We start from the raw sequence: 18864 nt of genomic DNA, 5'->3' as shown, positions 1-18864 counted from the left end.
ATCTTTTTGATAGTTTAACTTTGGTATACCTCGTACATGGTCTTTAGTTGATAAATTTTTTATTAACTTCATGTTGGCATGTCCTAATCTTCGATGCCATAGCTATGGATCATCATTTATAGTGATTAGTCATACGCTCACTTGCTTGCTCATGTCGCATATATAAACATTTTTATTTCTGGGGCAAGTGAGAACCAATTTTCCGGATTTATCTAAAATTGAACAATGAGTAGTGTAGAATATTACCTTGTACTCATTGTCGCATAGTTGACTAATGGATAGAAGATTGTACCTTAGTCCGGTGACTAGTTGTACGTCAGAAATTCTAACCTTTCCATTTCTGATATCCCCGATGCCGACAATGATTCCTTTGCTATTATCTCCAAATGTTACGCTCCTAGCAATAACCTTTTTAATGTTGTTCAAGAGTGACTTGTTGCCGGTCATGTGTCTTGAACACCCACTATCAAGGAACCATAAATCTTGTTTCACAGAAAGACAAACCTATAAAACAAGTTAATTAAATTTATAGGTACCCCTTTGTCTTGAGGGTCCTGGGGTTAGTACATCATAAAAAGCATTTGTATGATGATAAGCATAGCTAGGCATGTTATTATCTTCCTTAGAAATATGAACCTTTCTAAGTACATAATTCCTAGTTGGGTAATTTCTAGATGTACCATAGAATTTAGATTGAGCATGATAAGCATTATATATGTTATTATCATGATGACATGCATATCTAAGAAATTGTTGTCTTTTAAGTGCATAATCATTATGGTTGACATGATGTTGGTTGCTTCTTCTTGGAAACGTATTAGGTTGATGAGACCTTTGTTGCCTTTGATCTTTATATTCCATATTTTTATAAGGCACACGCTTATCATCTTTCTTGTATGATTCCTTGCGTATCCATACATGCTTCCCCTTAATTTCACCATTCTTGAATTTACAATATTGAACAGTGTGTCCAATCTTGTTACAATAGGAACATTTATACGATGGTGATTTGGGTGAAGTCTTAGTTGGTGATACAAATCTCCGAATATTATTTTTAGGAGGAGAATTCTTATTATATCCTAAACCTTCATGATTGTATGAGGTTTTTGTATGCACTATTTGATCCAACATCTTATTGCCTTTTGTAAATCTTTGAAGAGCATTTTCAAGACTTTCATTATCTTTTTGTAAGGCATCAATCTTGTTGTTAAGGATTATTTCTTGATCCTTAACTTGAGCTATGAGCTTGTAATTTTCTTCTTTCAACTTTTGAGCTTCAATTGTAAGCTCGTTGGTCTTTATTAGCTCATTTTCTTTATCAAGATTGTCTTTAGAAGATGTTTCTTTATTTTGAACACTTGATTCCATTTAAATCTTTAGGTTCAATAGATCAACGTGAAGTTCACGTATATTTTCATTCAATTGAACTTTTTCACGTACCATCTCTTCCTCCTTGAGGATTAGTGATATATTCTCTGTTTCAAGGTTGATTATATTTTCTTGAAGTTTATTTACTTCAACCTTGATGATATGGTTTTGATCTTTTAGAGATGTAATCTCTTTTTCATCTTGGACTCTTGAGTCCATCATCCGAGTATACTCTTTATTTTGAGTATAATGTATTTCTTCTATTTTCATTTTCTCGGACCATACTAAGTGAAGCCTTTGATCAACATCTTTGTATTTACTTTTATATTCTACCACAAGTCCAATTAAATCATGCTTATTCATGTCCATAAGTGATAAATTAGATTCATCTAATAATGACTTAATTGAGATGTAGTTAGATGTTACCTCTTCATTTGTAGAGGAGAGTTCCCTAGATGTAGTTTCTTCTCCGAGAGCCATCAAGCATAGATTCACCACTTTTTCACTAACTTCCGGAGCTTCTTCATCTTCACTCAAATCCCAACCATTTTCAGCCACGAGACTTCGTCCCTTTGAGAGTTTAGGACATTCTCTTTTATAGTGACCGGGTTGTTTACACTCAAAACACACATCTTGTGTTTCCTCCGGAGATGCATCTTTTGGTTTTGGAGGAATGTAAACGGGATGAGTAGGGAGACACTGGCATTGCTATAGGTATTCATATTTTGATTGCCTTTGCCTTTGTTGTAGCTCGTTGACGGAAAATTATTCTTATTGTTGGAGGAATAATTTTGGGGGTAATTAGGCCTTCCGTTAGAGTTAAAAATTCTTTGTTGATTATTTGATTTTAGGAAGCCCTTTCTGTATATTTGAGCTTTGCTTTGAAGCACACGATGGAGTTGTCTCGTGAGAAGAGCAATTTCACTCTCATTGAGATTTTGAAGTAACTCATTTAACTCCTCATCGTTTTCATCTTCATCTATTAATATGGCCTTTAGTGCCATATTTTTCTTTTTATCCTCCACTTTTGGAGCAACCTTTTCCGGAATATTATCTTCTTCGTAAGCACGAAGATTTTCGAAGAGGTTATCAATCTTATACTCATTTAGATTGTGCATCTCTTTTATAGTAGTAACTTTGACTTTCCAACTTGGAGGTAGATATTTAAGCATTCTTCTATTTTTTTCATTTTGAGTATAATTCTTTCCAAGTTGAGATAATTCATCGATTATACGAGTAAATCTTGTTTCCATGTCGATGATATTTTCTCCTTCTTGGAGTTTAAAGTTCTCATAATCTTGGATAAATATTTCCATCCGAGAATCTTTTATATCAGTGGTTCCTTCATAGGTTACCACTAATTTATTCCACATCTCTTGTGTCGACTTGCAATTATTTACTCTTTTGTATTCTTTTTCCGCAAGTGCACTTGTGATAACCATTTCTGCCTTGGCGGCTATATTCATTATGGCTTCTTCCTCGAGATTATATACACTAACCTTCTTTTCGATGAGGATGTCATCAACAATTTTGGTAGGTATGCGAACACCGTCTTCGATAGCCATCCAAACTTTGACTCCTTGAGATCTTGCATAAATGCGAAATCTAGTTTTCCATGTTGCAAAGTTGGTGCCATCGAACAGAGGAGGTCGTGAGCTTGACAATCCTTCACCACAACCAACGGGATTGATATACGCCATTTGGACCACTTTTTTTGTTGTGCCTGTAAATCTGCAAATCACTTAACAAACACGTTAAAAAACACTGCTCTGATACCAATTGTTAGGTCCCGTATGAGGGTTGTGTTAAGCTAGAAGGGGGGTTGAATAGCTTAATTACCAATTTAAAAATTATTATGGCATTTTAAAAACTTTACCGAGTGGTTATGCAGTTTATATGTGCGGAAAATAAAGTGCAAGAAAAGAAAATACCACACGGCGATTTTATCCTTGTTCGCGATGGCGCAACCTCTAATAGATCCGCTCACCCCTACTCCAGTCCCCGAGCTCCTCTCTCGGACTCGGGATTTTCCCTTAATATAAACTCGCTCCTTTAGTAGGCGGAGAAGCCTTTACACCCTTACAAATATTTATCTTGGTGCGTAACACAAGGGTCACCACCTCAAAATAAATGTAGTTCCTACACAACTTATCTTAGACAATAACTCCCTGCTATCTCTTCAAAGTTGATGTAGATCCCTTGTGTGGACTTGGCTTCCTTAGCTTTCACCGGTCTCGGATCTTAGTATCCGGTCTTGGGTCTTTCCTCTTCTTCACGGTGCAAATACGACTAACTCCCCGCTAGTACGTATGAGACTTGGGTCTTAGAACGAAGATCACCTCACGTCACCTCACCTCATTGCGAAACTAATAAGACAATCCACAAAACACAAAGTATAGAGAAAATATGTGTTGAACTACTATGTTACGGTACTAGCCCAAAGATGGTATAATATTCAAATAAGAATATTAATACTCTATATGTATACTTGACTTGAGATATAAAATTTTATATCAAGTATACTTTTGATTACTCCGTCTTTATGGATTATGTGTTAATCAGAGTAATATAAGAAGTCCTTTATATGTATAATCAATAAGGATTATGACTTCTTTTGATCTTCAAGTTCAACACGTATACTTAAGTCGGAATATATATTTATATGTCAAGTATACGTATGATTACTCCGTAAAATATATGTTTATGGGAGTAATACGAAGTCTTGTATATATATGTATAAGCACTATGGCTTACGACTTCGTTTGTATTCTTCTTCTTTCGATTATGTATTCATGGATCGAAGAATACTTTGGTTACAATCTCGGAATTGTACCTATCCTTTTAAGCTCTTAGGCTTATGGATTTAGTATACTTATGATTTGACGATTATGCGGTCAAAGTATACTTTTAACTTCAAGCAACTTTATATGTTCTATGATTCTTAGCCAAGATCCAAATAATAGAAGTGCGAGTAATTGGCTTTGAATTTGTGCTTTTGAAGTTTAGGTGGATGATTACGAAGTTTACTATTGATCGACTTATAATCCCCCGGAATACTGAAGATGCTAGAAGGGGTTATAAGTGATACCTTTCGTAATGATACTATATACACGAACTATGCGTTGACCAATTTCGAGATAAATGAAGTGCAAAGTAATTGGTCAACTCGTGTGATTAAATCCACCTTTGAAGCTTAGACGGATGATTACGAAGTTAATCTATATCGAATAAAAACCCCACGGAACACTAAGGTGCTAGAAGGGGATTATAAGATATCTTTCGTAATTGGACTATATACACGAACTATGCGTTGACCAAGATCCAAATAATAGAAGTGCGAGTAATTGGCCAACTCGTGTTATTTAATCCATCTCTTATATTTGACAAAATTACGAAGATCACTATTGATCGACTTACAATCCCCCAGAACACTAAAGATGCTAGAAGGGGTTATAAGACGATACCTTTCGTAATGATACTATATTCACGAAATATGTTGGTCAAGGTCGAGATAAATGAAGTGCAAGTAATTGACCAACTCATGATGTCAAATATGAAATATCACTCGTGAGGAGTTATTTAGAGATTTATGAAATCTCACTCGTGAGGAGTTATTTAGAGATTTAAGTACTTGTATATTATAGATCTTCTTCGTTTAGAGTTCGGTTTGAAGATCAAGTACTTATTCGAATTCAGAGTTCGAATCTTCGTTCTCTTTTCTTAGAGAACCTTATTTATAGGAGATCTTGTATTAGAGCTTGAGATGAAGTAGAGAAATTAAGTACAAAGCTCAAAATAAAGAAAACCAAAGAAGAAGCTAAAAACTCACCACTTTTGGAAAACGGTCGGAAAAGTTTTCCGAAAAAATTCGCCGGAGGTTCGGCCGGATTTTGGCACTATGGATGAACTTGGGAAGCCCTTCGGGAGGCCGGAAAGTGGTGGTGGATGAGCTCACTTGGTGGAAACAAGCTTGGTTGGGTGAAGCTAAGCTTGGATATCAAAAATCATAAATATATATGTATATATTTAAGAGAGAGAAGGTTTTTGAGAAGAAGTGTGTGTATAGAATTTGAAAGAGATGAAGAGAGGCACTTCTTAAAATATTCCCAGCAAGTATTTGGCTCTTTAGCTTAGTTGAAATGGGTTGGGGTGGGGGTTTATTTATAGAAGAAATTGGGTGGAATGAATGGTTGAGATTTGAGAAGGAATGGATGGTGGATGGAGTGTATCACATAGATTGATGACATGGCAAGAGTGTTTCTTTGCAAGTGGGAAGGAAACACAAGCTAGTATTCATTCAAATCCCAGCTGAAATATATATATTAAATATATATTTTCCTTTTCTTTTAATCATTCTTTAATCACTTTAATTAAGGATTAAGCACCATTAATTATGACCACCCCAAAAACTCTTAAATAAATATCATAAAAAATATGATAATTATCTAAATATTATAAAATGATGTCCTGAAAAGTTTGGTCAACTTTAGTCAATGGTAACTAGGTCAAACGTGGTCAACTGTGGGACCAACTGCCTCGATTTTTGTGCCCGGACAAAAATTCTCTAAATGCTATGAACTTTTTACCATACTTAGAAAATATCATTTAAATGATCCAAATCAAATTTCAAGTCATTCTAGTATGTGGAAATATTTTATCTAAAAATAAAACTGTTCAGTCATTCTTTCTTCCGAGTAAAATACCATTGGTCTTAAAATAAAGGAGATAGATCTTTTGACCAAAGTTTTCACTTGTATAAATACTTAGAATATATTTCCTAATATGTGAGATATATTTGGGGGATAGGAAATGTGTTTGAGTATTTTTGAAAGATTTTCTCCGAGAGATGCTAATTTTATGAACCGGAAGAAAATTATTGTAAGTATACAGAACTGAGTTGCAGAACTGGATTTTAATATTCCAATCATGAATATTAATAATCTTTGGATAAAAACTCTTTTGATTATATGTAGAGATATATTTTGGAGCGAAGAGTAAAACATTTTTGATTTAGCACGAGATATCTAAAGAATATTTCTGATATATTCCTTATTCGAGTTTGTTGCCTTATTGATGTTGCAACTGTAATCTAATAAATACCATAACTTGATATTTCTTATTTGATCAAATTGTCTTAGAGATATATTCCATAAAATATAATTTTGATTGTTTTTAGAATAATGAAATGTCTCTTTTTATAAATAGTCTTTGAAAATAATTTAGCTGGTTTGACTATTTGACTTTGATCTGGATCAATTAAAATCATGTCCTAATGGAGAGGATCTAAGTGTACTTAAATTTTATGTTTAATCGTACAAATACCAAAATAAATAATATATCGAAGATATCCTTTCACCATCCATGTATCCCTTCAGAACAACTTTGCCTGTAGATTTGCTTACAACTTCACAGTGTTCTTCAAAGAAATCCACATGATAACCTCTGTCACATATTTGACTAACACTCAACAGATTGTGTTTAAGTCCTGAGACTAGAGCTAATTTTTCAATGATGACATTCCCAAGATTAATATTGCCATATCCCAGAGTTTTTCCCATGTTGTCATCTCCATAAGAAACTCCTGGGTCAGCTTTCTCCACAAAGTCTGATAGCAGGGCTTTATTTCCAGTCATATGTCCTGAACATCCACTGTCCAGAACAAGGGATGTTTTTCCTGTTGCCCTGCAATCACAAAAACCACTAATGATTAGTTTTAAGGACCCAGACTTGCTTGGATCCTTTGGCCTTATTAAGTTTGTTAGCATTTGCAGCGGATTTAACTTCGGAGTTTATGCTAACATTTTTCTTATCAGATTTTACAGTATCAGACTTTGCATCAGAACTTACACTAGAAGGAATAATGCTAACTTTCTTTAAAGAAGGTTTTATTTGATAATAATCATAGTACAAACTATAATATCCCTTACAAGTATAAATGGAATGCCATAAACTACCACAATTGAAACAAGGATTTTGTGGTTTAAACCTAACAGTCTGACTCTTAACTCCTGATTTAGGAGGTAAAGAGTTTATATCCTTATTCTTCCTGGAAAAAGAAGCAAGATGGTTAGTGTTTCCACAGTTATTGCATTTCTTTCTAGGAGCATTAGGAACAGACTTATAATTATTGCTTTTATTCACACCTTCCTTTCCATTTCTATTTTTCCTAGATGGCTTTACCTTGTTTACATTCTTAATCTCTTTCAGCTTATACTTAAGCTGCTTCTTTGTCATTAAGCCTATGTTAACTTTAGCTGATTTATCCTGTTTTAATTTGTCAGAAGTTAACTCTGCCTTCACTTCTGTATCAATATCTTTCATCTTTTCAGAATCAGACTTTACAGTTTTAGCTACAAACTTAACAGGATTTACCTTTGGCTTAGTGGTCTGTTTAACAGTAATTGGCTTAATTGTTTCAGTTCCTATTTCACTTTTATCATCTCCATAACCTAAGCCCTCTTTCCAGTTTCCACTACTTAGCAAATTCTGAGTTGTTCTGCCAAAGTTAGTCCAAAACCTGATAATCTCTCTTTCCTTTTCTAACTCAGTTTTTAGAGATTGATTCAATTTTAACACTTCATCTCTAACATAAAAAGCATCATCTCTTTATTTCTGAGTTTGATGGAACATAACTAACTCTTTTTCTAAATAGTCATTCCTTTTCTTAAAAGCCAGATTTTCAGAAGTTAACCTATCACATGTTAAGGTCTGATCTCTATAGCTAATGAATATTATTTTAAGATAAGATCTCAACTCATTAATATCATTAGTATGATAAGCATAAGTTGTTTGAGGTACCTTTAACTCAGCAGCATCAGAACTGCTATCAGCATTTGCCATCAAGGCATAGTTCACCTCATCTTCAGAATCTGAAGTGTCTGTCCAGCTTTTTTTCTTTGTGATAAGTGCCTTGCCTTTGTCACCTTTTCCTTTCTTGCAATCAGGAGATATGTGTCCTTTCTCACCACAATTGTAGCATTTAACATTTGAGTAATCTCCTCTGTCAGACTTCTTGCTTTGCCTTCAGATTTTCTGAATCCCTTCTTATCAGAACTTCCACTTTTCCTGAAAAACTTTTTTCCCCTTCTGAATCTCCTGTAGGCTATCCTTGTGATATCCTTCACCATAAGAGCACACAATCTCATCATCTCTTCATCAGCATCCATCTCAGATAGACTTTCAGTTTCTGAATCCTCATCATTATCAGAACTTGATGAATCTGAATCAGACTTTGTGCTGAGAGCCTTTCCTTTGCCTTTCTTTGAGACAGCCACTTTGGGGGATTCCTCCTCAGCCTTAAGAGCAACTGTCCTTGACTTTCTCCCATGTCTCTTGCTTCTTCGATCCATCTCAAGTTCATGAGTTTTTTGCATACCATAAATTTCATCAAGAGTAGTTTCATCAAGAGTATAGTTGTCTCTTATAGTAGTTGCCTTCAAATCCCAACTTTCAGGAAGAGCTAAAAGGAATTTAAGATTAGAATCTTCAAGATCATATTCCTTATCCACCAGTGACAGATCATTCAAGAGTTTGACAAATCTGTCATATAGAACAGTTAATGACTCATCAGGTTTTGAGCCAAAGTGCTCATACTCTTGAGTGAGTATAGTCCTCCTGTTCTTCTTAATTGCATCAGTTCCCTGACATCTTGTCTCCAAGGCATCCCATATCTCCTTTGCAGTCTTGCAGTTAATTACCCTGTTTGACATGACATTATCAATGGCACTATGCAGTAAATGCCTTACCTTTGCATCACTGGCAATAGATGAGATATTTTCAGCTGTATACTCACTTTTCTCCTTTGGTACAGTCTTTGTTGGCCGATCTGCAACTACAACAGAGAGTTTGGTTGGCTTATGTGGTCCTTCATTAATTCTGTCAAGGTATTCTGGATCTGTAGCTTCCAGAAACATAGTCATCCTCACTTTCCATATGGGATACTCAGAAGGTCTCAGCATGGGAACCCTAATTGTCTCATATCGACTGTGGATTTTAGTCTTTGGAGTTTCTTCAGTTTTGGTGGGCTTGGTTGGAGTTTGTTCTTCTTCACACATGATTGTTTTGGATCTTTACTGTATGTGTGTTAACAGATAGGCTCTGATACCACTTGTTAGGTCACACACACTGTAGAAGGGGGTTGAATACAGTGTATAATACTATCAAATCGAATTAAGAACACAAGTATGTAACAAAGAATAATCTTATTAATAAAACAGTATTGCAATGGAACCGTTCTCTCTCAGTGATGAACAAATATCACGAGAGCTGCTAGGGTTACAATGAATAATATTCTCGATTATGATAACACTTCTAGTGTAAACCCTATGCTATTTTTATATACCACACAGTTACATGATAATCTCTAATTGATATCGAATATAATTCTGTATCCTAAAATATATCAATTAGTTATATTTTCCTCCAAGTCTTATATTCTTCATAGAATTCTTCTCCATACATATCTCTTCTTATTTTAGTCTAGATCTTCTTTCCCTTCAATCAGCCGTCTTCCTTATCTGAAAGTCTTCTTAAGTCCTGATATTATCTCCTGATGAATATCTTCTGATATCTTAAGTTCTGATAACTTAAGTTCTGATATCTTAAGTTCTAACTTCAGTATAAGTATTGATTTCCAGTTAAGTCCTGATTTGTCCTGTTAGTCAAGATCTGAAAACTAAATACAAATCATTATTAGACATGACATCACAAATATATCTAACATATTGCTTATCTAAAAGTATTTCTTTTAAAATGCTAATTTTTATAAAATGAAAAATGAAAAGTAAATCGTTTTAATATACATCATAGTTTTAACAAATCTCGTGAGATATCATATCAATTTTTAAATATTTTTAAAAATCGGTACAAGTCCCAAAGCCAATAATGCACTACCAGTTAAGTTAGTAATTTTAATACAAATAATCAATTGACTTAATCCTATAAAGACCTCAAATACATTAATTTAGATTAACATAAGATATTAAAAAAATTCACATTATTTGGTAAGATATTCTCGTCAAGCTTGTAATTTAAATTTATTAAACGTAGAATGTGACGATGTTTTTCGACTGGGTCATGTAGTCAAATTTTGAGTATTTTTTGAACAATGAGCCCAGTTCTGATTTCAAATTCGAATAAACTAAAATCCATTGACTTATTATAATTCAAATTTATCTAAATACGTAATACCAATATAGATTATTTATATATAAGTGATTCTATTTTCATTATATTTTTAAAAAATTATATATGTACATTTTAATTACTTTTTATAATAAAAAATATGTGAGATATATTTTCAAACTAAAAAATGGTTAATAAATAAGATTATAATCAATTTATGTACTATGCCTAACTTTATATCTAGAATTCGATTCTTTAAAATTAATTGTACAAATATTCAAGTAACTATCCTTAAAGTTAAATAAAATATTCATTTAGCACACTTACATATTATGTGTATGATAAAAAACACATGTGACAATATAGTGTAATGGTACGAGGTTGTATAAGTGAATAAAATATCTTGAGTTCGATTCCCAAAAACACCATCTTTTATATAAATATTAAAATAAGGGTAGTTTAGTCTTTTCAATGAGAGGATCTCAAATAATAAGCTAAAGCCCTCTTAAATATAATATAAATTATTAAATATTACTACCTCCGTCCCAACGGATTCTATACGTGCACTATTTGCACGCATTTCGAGACTTCTATAAAGTATAGTTTCATAATATTTTTGTAATTTTTTTTTGTGAATAAAAATTTAAACATGAAACTTTTATTCAGAAAAAAAATTTTAAAAAAAAATATTGTGGAACTATGTTTTAAATGAACATTGAAAAGCGTGTCAAAAAATAATGTATAGAATTCAATGGGATAGAGGGAGTAATGATTAAATACAAATTCATCTCCGATAATAATTCTTATCTTCACTCGTTATTTTGTTTTATATTACTAAAAATAAATTATATCCATTAAAGTAAAAAAAATGGAAACAGAGAATATTTTCATATAATTTATTATAAAATATTAGTTAATGGTGACTAATAACTCTTAAAATTGAGGAGTGAGCAAAGAATTTTAGTAAATTTAAGAGTAGTTAAGAGTCTTTCGGAGAAAAATAAGTTTAAATTCTTTTCAAAATTCCAGTTAAGAGTCATTATGAAATTTTGTTGAAAATGCTCTATTATGATTGGTCTATTTTTAAGTTAAGTGTGGCCTCCCATTTTTTAAGATTGAAAAAAAATTTGATTCGTTAATTTATTGTTGCTATTAACTCGGTTTATTATAACATAGAAATTAGACAGAATAATTATAAACAAAATCAAAACTTGACCAAACATATCCTATATATCTCGTTTATCGGAAAATCGGGGTTGATAAGTGACGATACACCAAATAAATATCAACAAAGTAACAAATCAAAATTTGATCGCCATCAAGACAATAGTTTAATCCATAATATTTTTCACACGCAGGAGTTAGGTTCTGTTTGAAATTACCGTTAAAAATTAAAAAAAAAAGTGCCACTGTGAAAAAAACTGCAGATAAAAAACATGATATTTGTAAAAATCATAGAAATAATATTTTTTTCAGCCGCATTTTTTTTTACATCCCAGCAATTTTTAATGGCAATTTTACACATAGCCTTAATAATGTGATAAAAATAATAAAAAAACATTTCTAGCAATAAAATAAAAAATAAAACAACGTAAAAATAAAATAGTAGGCATGAAAACTAAAACCGCCCCTCCATTAAACCCCAACCAAGACGAAAAAAACAACCGAGAAATGCCCACTCTCCGGCCGCCACGGTTCTTGCTCCGGCGCTTCATCACCACCAACACACACACAAAACCCATAAACAAAACTACCCAAAACCCAAAATGGTGTGTCAAACAAGTTTCAAAATTCAATTTTTCAGAGACCCTAGAAACCATAAAAGATCAAATATTGCAATCAGATTTTATAGCAGTGTCCTTAAAGAAAACTGGGTCACACTCAGCTCCCTGGCACAAAACATTGTCTATAGACACACCTGAAACAGCTTATTTGAAAGCTAAATATGCTGCCGAAAGGTTTCAGCTTTTTCAGTTTGCTGTTTGCCCTTTCTCTGTTAGGGATTCTAAGCTCATTGCCTATCCGTAAGTCAGTTGCTTTCGAATACAAACCATTTTAGCTTACGGATTATGTTTCATATTGTTTTTTGGATTTTTTTGTAGTTGTAGTGTTACTGAATTTTATTTGCGGTTTGGTGAAATTTTTAATGAATTGTGTTTGTTATGAGATAATTGTTATTTGTGTAGTTAGTGAATGCGAGTGATTGTTATTATGTAATATCTTTGTCTCCACAAGTATTGAAAAATCGCTGATTTTAGATCATATTTTATGCTTTTAGAAATGTAAAATGTTGTGCCTTTGAGAGTTTAAATGATGTGGAGGTGTAAGTGAGTGAAATTTTTGGATTAAATTTTCGTATAAGGAATTAACAGTGTTGTATTAATGAGATAGGCTACTAATCGACGAGGAAGAAATTTTTTGTTGGTGGCAGTTTGATGGTGATAGTTTTCTTTTGCTACTGGTGCAGTTATAACTTTCATTTGTTTCCCCGGGATGACTTCAAACTAGGGATGCCCTGTTACAGTTTTATGTGTCAATCTTCATATTTGACCTCCATGGCTAACGAAGGATTTGATTTTAATGCCTGCATAAATGAAGGTTAGTCCGTCAACAAATTTTATCTTTGTTTTTGTTGTTTGAATATGTCTGTATTATATTTTTTGTCTAATTAGGTTGAGTTCTATATGGTAGTGTAGTTGCTTCATGATCATGATCGGATTTTGAAAGGAAGTGAGCTATTTCTTACAAACAAATTTTATGAAGATCCGATATATTATTGACTCGAGTAGTGAAGATGGTAAATATTTTCCATAATGTTCAGGAATCATCACATACGCCATGCTTTCCTAATGGGCATGTTTCTAAAGTTCTACCGAAACTAATGACATGAGGCATTAGTTCTAATATCTCAGAAGCAAAATTTAAAAACCATTGGTATTGCTCATATGGAAAATATGCTATCCGAAAACACACTGTACTTTTAAAGGCTTTCGATAAAATTAAGTCTATATATATGCAGATTGTAAAAACTTAACCATCAGATTATGTAGGTTTAATTTATGATTTACTTAAAGGGGTATGATGTGTTAAAAAGTTAAATTTTAAAAAAATAAAAATTTCATTCGATCCAAATGCATACTGAACCGTTAAAGGCTTTTGTTAGCATTGAGCCTATAAGTTTGCAGATTGTAAAAATTGAACTTTTGGTTAATGTAGGCGTATTTTAAAATTTACTTGTTAAAGGATATCTGTGCGATAAACTTAGAAAACAATACTATTAATCTTCTCTTTACTCCTGTCTCACCTCTTCTAATCACTCTAATAAACGTCGAGGTTGAAATGTGCCTATGATTCGTGAAGAATGTGTTCATTAACCTACTAATGAAAATCTCCATATTGATGGTTTGTGCCAGGAATTGTTGATCAGAACCACTATCCATTGTCCTGTTAAGTAATTATATAATTTAACTCTTATACTTCTGTTAGCATCTCCCCCAGATCCCATCCGAGGTCTAGAGAGGGAGGAAACAGAAAAAAAGACACAGAACCTAGTTCCAGTTGCAGAAAGACAGAAACGTTAAATTGGTTTTCTGGATTTGAAAAAGAAAAAGAGAAATTAATATGTAGGCTTTCTAGACTTTCTGAAGATGTGTTAACATTTGAAAGGAACCACTTGGAAGGAAGAAGAAAGCTAAACACTGCCTTTATCTAGGTCAAGACAGTTATGTGTAGCTTAAATCTGGCCAACTCTGCTGAATTTTTTTTGTATAGCAGATAAAACTGTTTTTCTTAATCCCACGTCTAGCCTCGCGTATAATATCAACTCTGCGGTCAGGCCACTATTCTCATTCATAGATCTATCTGAAGCTAAATATAAAAATAAGAAAAAAAGAAGAAATCTGTCAAGAACAAATTGCCTGTCACATCTCTCTTCTTGCTAAGCACTAGACGAAATCCTAGGAAGCATCAATACTCCAAAAGGTTGCCGTATGCGTGTCGGACACGGTGACTTGGCACCGACATGGTCGAGTACGTGTACGACATGCCATGTGGCGTGTCAACAGAAAAAGGCGACCGACACACGACCGACACGGATTCGACACGCGACCGACACGGCCCATCGACTCGGCTCATATAAAAAAACCCGAAATCATCTTAAAAATGCTCAAACCATCTTATATTAACCCTAATTTCATGTCTCTACGACTTTTATTACATCCCTCTTCATCTTTCTATCCGAGAAATTACAAGATGATTGTTAGGCCCTTAATCAATTGTAGAGGGGGGTGAATACAGTGAATACAGTTAATACAATCAATTCGACAAAGTTTCAACAGAATCAACAGTTTTTATATTAGCAGATAAAAACTTATTACAAAAGTAATCTCTCGAAAGGATGAACAAATATTCTTGAGAGCTGCTAGGTTATGCAAAAGATATAAAAATGTCGCAATGCATATAGTATGAACCTAATTTGTGCTCTATATAGAGCACAACTACACAATGCATAAGAAATCATATTCTATTAACAACAAGGAAACCTAATACAATGCTTCTAAGATAAAGTCTTTCACCGCCTTGAGTCCTTATTGAAGATCAACTGATGTGACAAATACTGATTACATCATCTGTCGACATCATCATCTATCGACATCATCATCCGTCGATATCATCATCCGTTGACATCATCATCCGTTGACATCATCATCATCCGTTGATATAAGTTCTGATGTCAACTTCTGATAGTTTCTGTTTGATATCATCAATTGCTCCCAACAATGATCAATTGAATGAAAATGTAGAATAGATCTTACAGTAGTTTATCACTTATTATGAAAGAAACTCTATTATTATTATGAATGAAGTTGTTCTATATTTGACATATATAAATCTTATATTATTTATATTTTTATAAAAAAAATTTGTCGTGTCCCGTATCCAGGACACTTTGATAATTCACGAATCCCCGTGTCCCGTATCCCGTGTCGCCGTATTAGTGTCAGTGCTTCCTAGATGAAATCCATATATCGAAGACTTGCTTTGATTAAAACTTTCTTTAGGGCCTTATATATAATTTGACTGAAGCTTGGATGTCAAAAATTTCATTTAGCCATGGAAGATATGATGTCACATTCGCACAGATAATGTGGCATTATGCTCTCACTGTAAGCCGACATGGGAAATATAAACAAGTGTTACTGTGTTCTCCACGATAAATTATGCACGTAGATATAAGCCACACCTGAAGAGGGGAACATATGACAATGTTAAGACAGACATAAACATGTGGCGTTACGTAATTGAAATTCAGAACAGTCTGGCATTTTCTTTATTACGACTATATCCCCTTTGAACTGATTCAGATTACATACATTAATTTCCTGTCATTTGTGTTATCACTTTTTGTTGCATCTAAATGTAATGTTTTACGTTGCCGGGGTTAATTATTGGTTCTGAGCCGTTATTGTTCCTTCTGACAGGCATTTCATACTTATCCAGGGCACAAGAATCAATTGCAAGAAACAGAAGAGGGAATACGGTGGTTAGTAAATTGGTACAATCTTCTTCGGCTCATTCAGTGGCTGATACTTTGTTTTTAAAGAGAATTCAGTCTCGGGTGAAAAGCTGGATAACTGCATGTAAAGAATCAAATACTGGAAGCGAAGGTGAGTAAATTGTTGTTTTAATCTATAGTATCATCATTTCTCTCTTATATTTTAGTCATGTCACTTGTGCAGATGCTTTGATTAGATCCCTGAGAAAGGTCATGGTTGGAAGTGAAGAGTTTGGATCCAGGCCATGCTTGATGATAGATGTCTGCAGCGAGCGGCATGTGCAGCTTGCACTTGAGGTATATGTGCCTGCCATATTATTGACAAAATTACAATAGAACTGGTTCCATCTCTCATCATCAGTGAACAAAATTATCTAGTGTAATATCAGGCTGTCTTTTGGAATGTAGATGTTAAAGGAATTTGCTGATGATGTTGTACCTCTCTTGATCCGAGCAAAGGGAGGCGGAATCCAGGCTGTTCAAGTTGTTTTGACAAGTTCAAAAGAAGACAAGGATATCTTTGAGGTACTTTTAATTAGTTACCAGTAATCATCTTTTGGTTTATTTCACTAATCAATTTGTACTTGGGAGTTCAGAGGGAACAACAATGCAAGGAAGAGGATGAAAACAGACGTGTGTGTGGTTTTCGCGAGGTGATCGATTTGATTGCAGCTTCTCAGAAGCCTGTTGTTGCCCAGAACTCACTTAGTGGTCCGTTTCTATGAAAAGAATGTGTGTCATATTAGACTCTATATGGGTACCATCTTGTACTGTGATTTAACTTTTTGGTGGCTTATATTATTACTCCTGCTTCATGCAGATTTTACGCTTATTCACTCAAAATTCTTAGGTCCCCTCCCACCTATAATGGATGAGTTCAGGACCTCTCTACGTTTGCTCTTTCCCCATGTTCTTGATATAAGTCATCTGATGGATGAAATTAGTCCTCTAAAAAAGCTGAATAGTGTATCTGCAGCTACTTCCTATTTGAAACGACGTTTCTTTGCTCCTATAGATGTGGAAATTCCTCAACAAGGCAAGTTGTCTGATCTGTTATCTGTCTACTAATCTTTTTCACACTACAGAAATATCCTATTACATAGAAACTGATCATACCTAAAGCTACGGTCAAGTTGCAGCATATGGGAAAAGAATACCCTGGTCAACCTGTTTACTCTGATTTAGTTGCACGGGATGCTTTTCCTTTTATTCAAACAAGTATGACCCAATTTGTATTTGTCTGTTTCAGTTGAGGCTGATGAAAGCAAGAATCATGGATTCGATGTTCTTAGGATAAGCCAATTATTTGCCAAGATATGCTCTGTACTGAAAGTAAGTACAGAAACTGTTGAAGATGCATCTTCAGCTTTTAAAGGCTATGCAAATGTTTTCAATCCATATTCTGCTAGCTCTGACGACCCTTTGGAGGAGGATGTCAGAATTTCAACAGACCACCAACAAAAATTAAGCACACAGAATATAGTATTTGTTTGGGGATTTACTGTCGGAACATCAGCAAAAATGCTGCGAAACCAACTTTTGAATTCTCATGAAGCATTCTCAGACGAGTTTGATGTTCGTTTTGTGGACAAGAGTTGTGCAATCATCGCATTCTGGAAACCTAATTCATCAGCAAAGTTTCTGGAGGCAATGGAGTCTGGAGGGATAAACTGTGATTCTTTAAGCAACTTGATCTCAGATGGCTTGAGGTCTGCAGATTATGAGACTTATAAAAGACTGTGTAATCTAGGTTTATGGGAAGTGAACTTGGCAGATTCACTGGACAACACCTTGGCAACTGATTTTGATGTCCACGGAGAAGATTCACACACAGAATCAACAGAGGTGTACTGGAGGAATACTGATCGGATTAACATAGATGATTTATAAATTTTGAAAACTTAATCAAATTTTAGGCTGCAAGTGAAACTAATGCAGAAGGCAATTCTTTTTCCTCCCTGTGATTCACGTTAGCTTTCTTTCATATATTTTATGTGAATTATTGTATAATGCCAAAGCCACTTTTTAATATTAAATAGATAAAAGTATCAAATCATATTTATAGCAATCAAATGCTCTAACGTGTCCAACTTTTCAACCAGTACCAACTCCAGCTGCATTATTCACTTTTCTTCGAAGAAATTTATTAAATTCTTTCTTTTAACATGCAGCTTTAGTTGCAACCAAACCTTTCAAATCATAGTATGAAATATGAATTATATCCGTACTCAAATTTTTCATGTTGATGTTAACAAACTAATATGCCCATCACATCATTATGGATCTTCTGTTTGCATTAGTAACTTCTTCCATCATTTTACAAGTAAACATATTTAAGTTAGATCCTAATCTCTGTGTAATAATCCTGAGCCATACCCCATGTAGCATTGTACACTTTCCCATCTGGTACCGTAAAAAAATAACTTTATTAACATAACCATAAGTTTATTAACATAACTGTATTATACATACTAGTCAATCCGTTATGTTGATGATGCATAATTCTATAATAATAAAGTTGGTATGCTAAATGAATATAAAAGTTGAATAAATTGGAAAAGTGATCAATTAAATATAAATTGAGAGATTAATTCTAAAAATATAAAAATTAAATAAATATATTTATGAATATTGCCAAATATTATATATGTATTTTTAAATGATTAAATTTGTGAAAATGATATGAATAAAGTAAAAAAAATACAAAATAAGCATTAAGAAAAGTAAAAAATATTGCATGATAGTCTGATACCAAATGTCAATCATACAATGGTATTAGTATTTATGCAGTAATGTTTTTTTAAAAAAATATTAATGTA

The 18864-nt window shown here is 33.5% G+C and overlaps 1 protein-coding gene across 1 annotated transcript; it reads left to right on the top strand.

Moving 5' to 3' along the window:
* The first annotated feature begins 12108 nt into the window (after positions 1-12108).
* LOC141707545 (poly(A)-specific ribonuclease PARN-like) lies at positions 12109-18033 on the top strand. The gene is made up of 8 exons (XM_074510754.1): positions 12109-12515; positions 12959-13089; positions 15972-16157; positions 16230-16342; positions 16454-16570; positions 16642-16756; positions 16866-17081; positions 17295-18033. The coding sequence occupies exons 1-8, from the start codon at positions 12163-12165 to the stop codon at positions 17933-17935; spliced, it is 1872 nt and encodes a 623-aa protein (XP_074366855.1). The 5' UTR covers positions 12109-12162; the 3' UTR covers positions 17936-18033.
* Positions 18034-18864: the final 831 nt, after the last annotated feature.

Source organism: Apium graveolens, chromosome 2, assembly GCF_009905375.1.
Source record: "Apium graveolens cultivar Ventura chromosome 2, ASM990537v1, whole genome shotgun sequence".
Lineage (NCBI taxonomy): Eukaryota > Viridiplantae > Streptophyta > Magnoliopsida > Apiales > Apiaceae > Apium > Apium graveolens.
The sequence above is the reverse complement of the archived record's forward strand: the minus strand, read 5'-3'. Positions and strand labels throughout refer to the sequence as shown.

Coding starts and splice junctions, on each gene's coding strand:
- LOC141707545 (XM_074510754.1), top strand. CDS start 12,163: ATGCCCACTCTCCGGCCGCCACGGTTCTTGCTCCGGCGCTTCATCACC. Junction 16,158..16,229: donor ATCAAATACTGGAAGCGAAG/GTGAGTAAATTG, acceptor TCACTTGTGCAG/ATGCTTTGATTAGATCCCTG. Junction 16,571..16,641: donor AAGACAAGGATATCTTTGAG/GTACTTTTAATT, acceptor TTGGGAGTTCAG/AGGGAACAACAATGCAAGGA.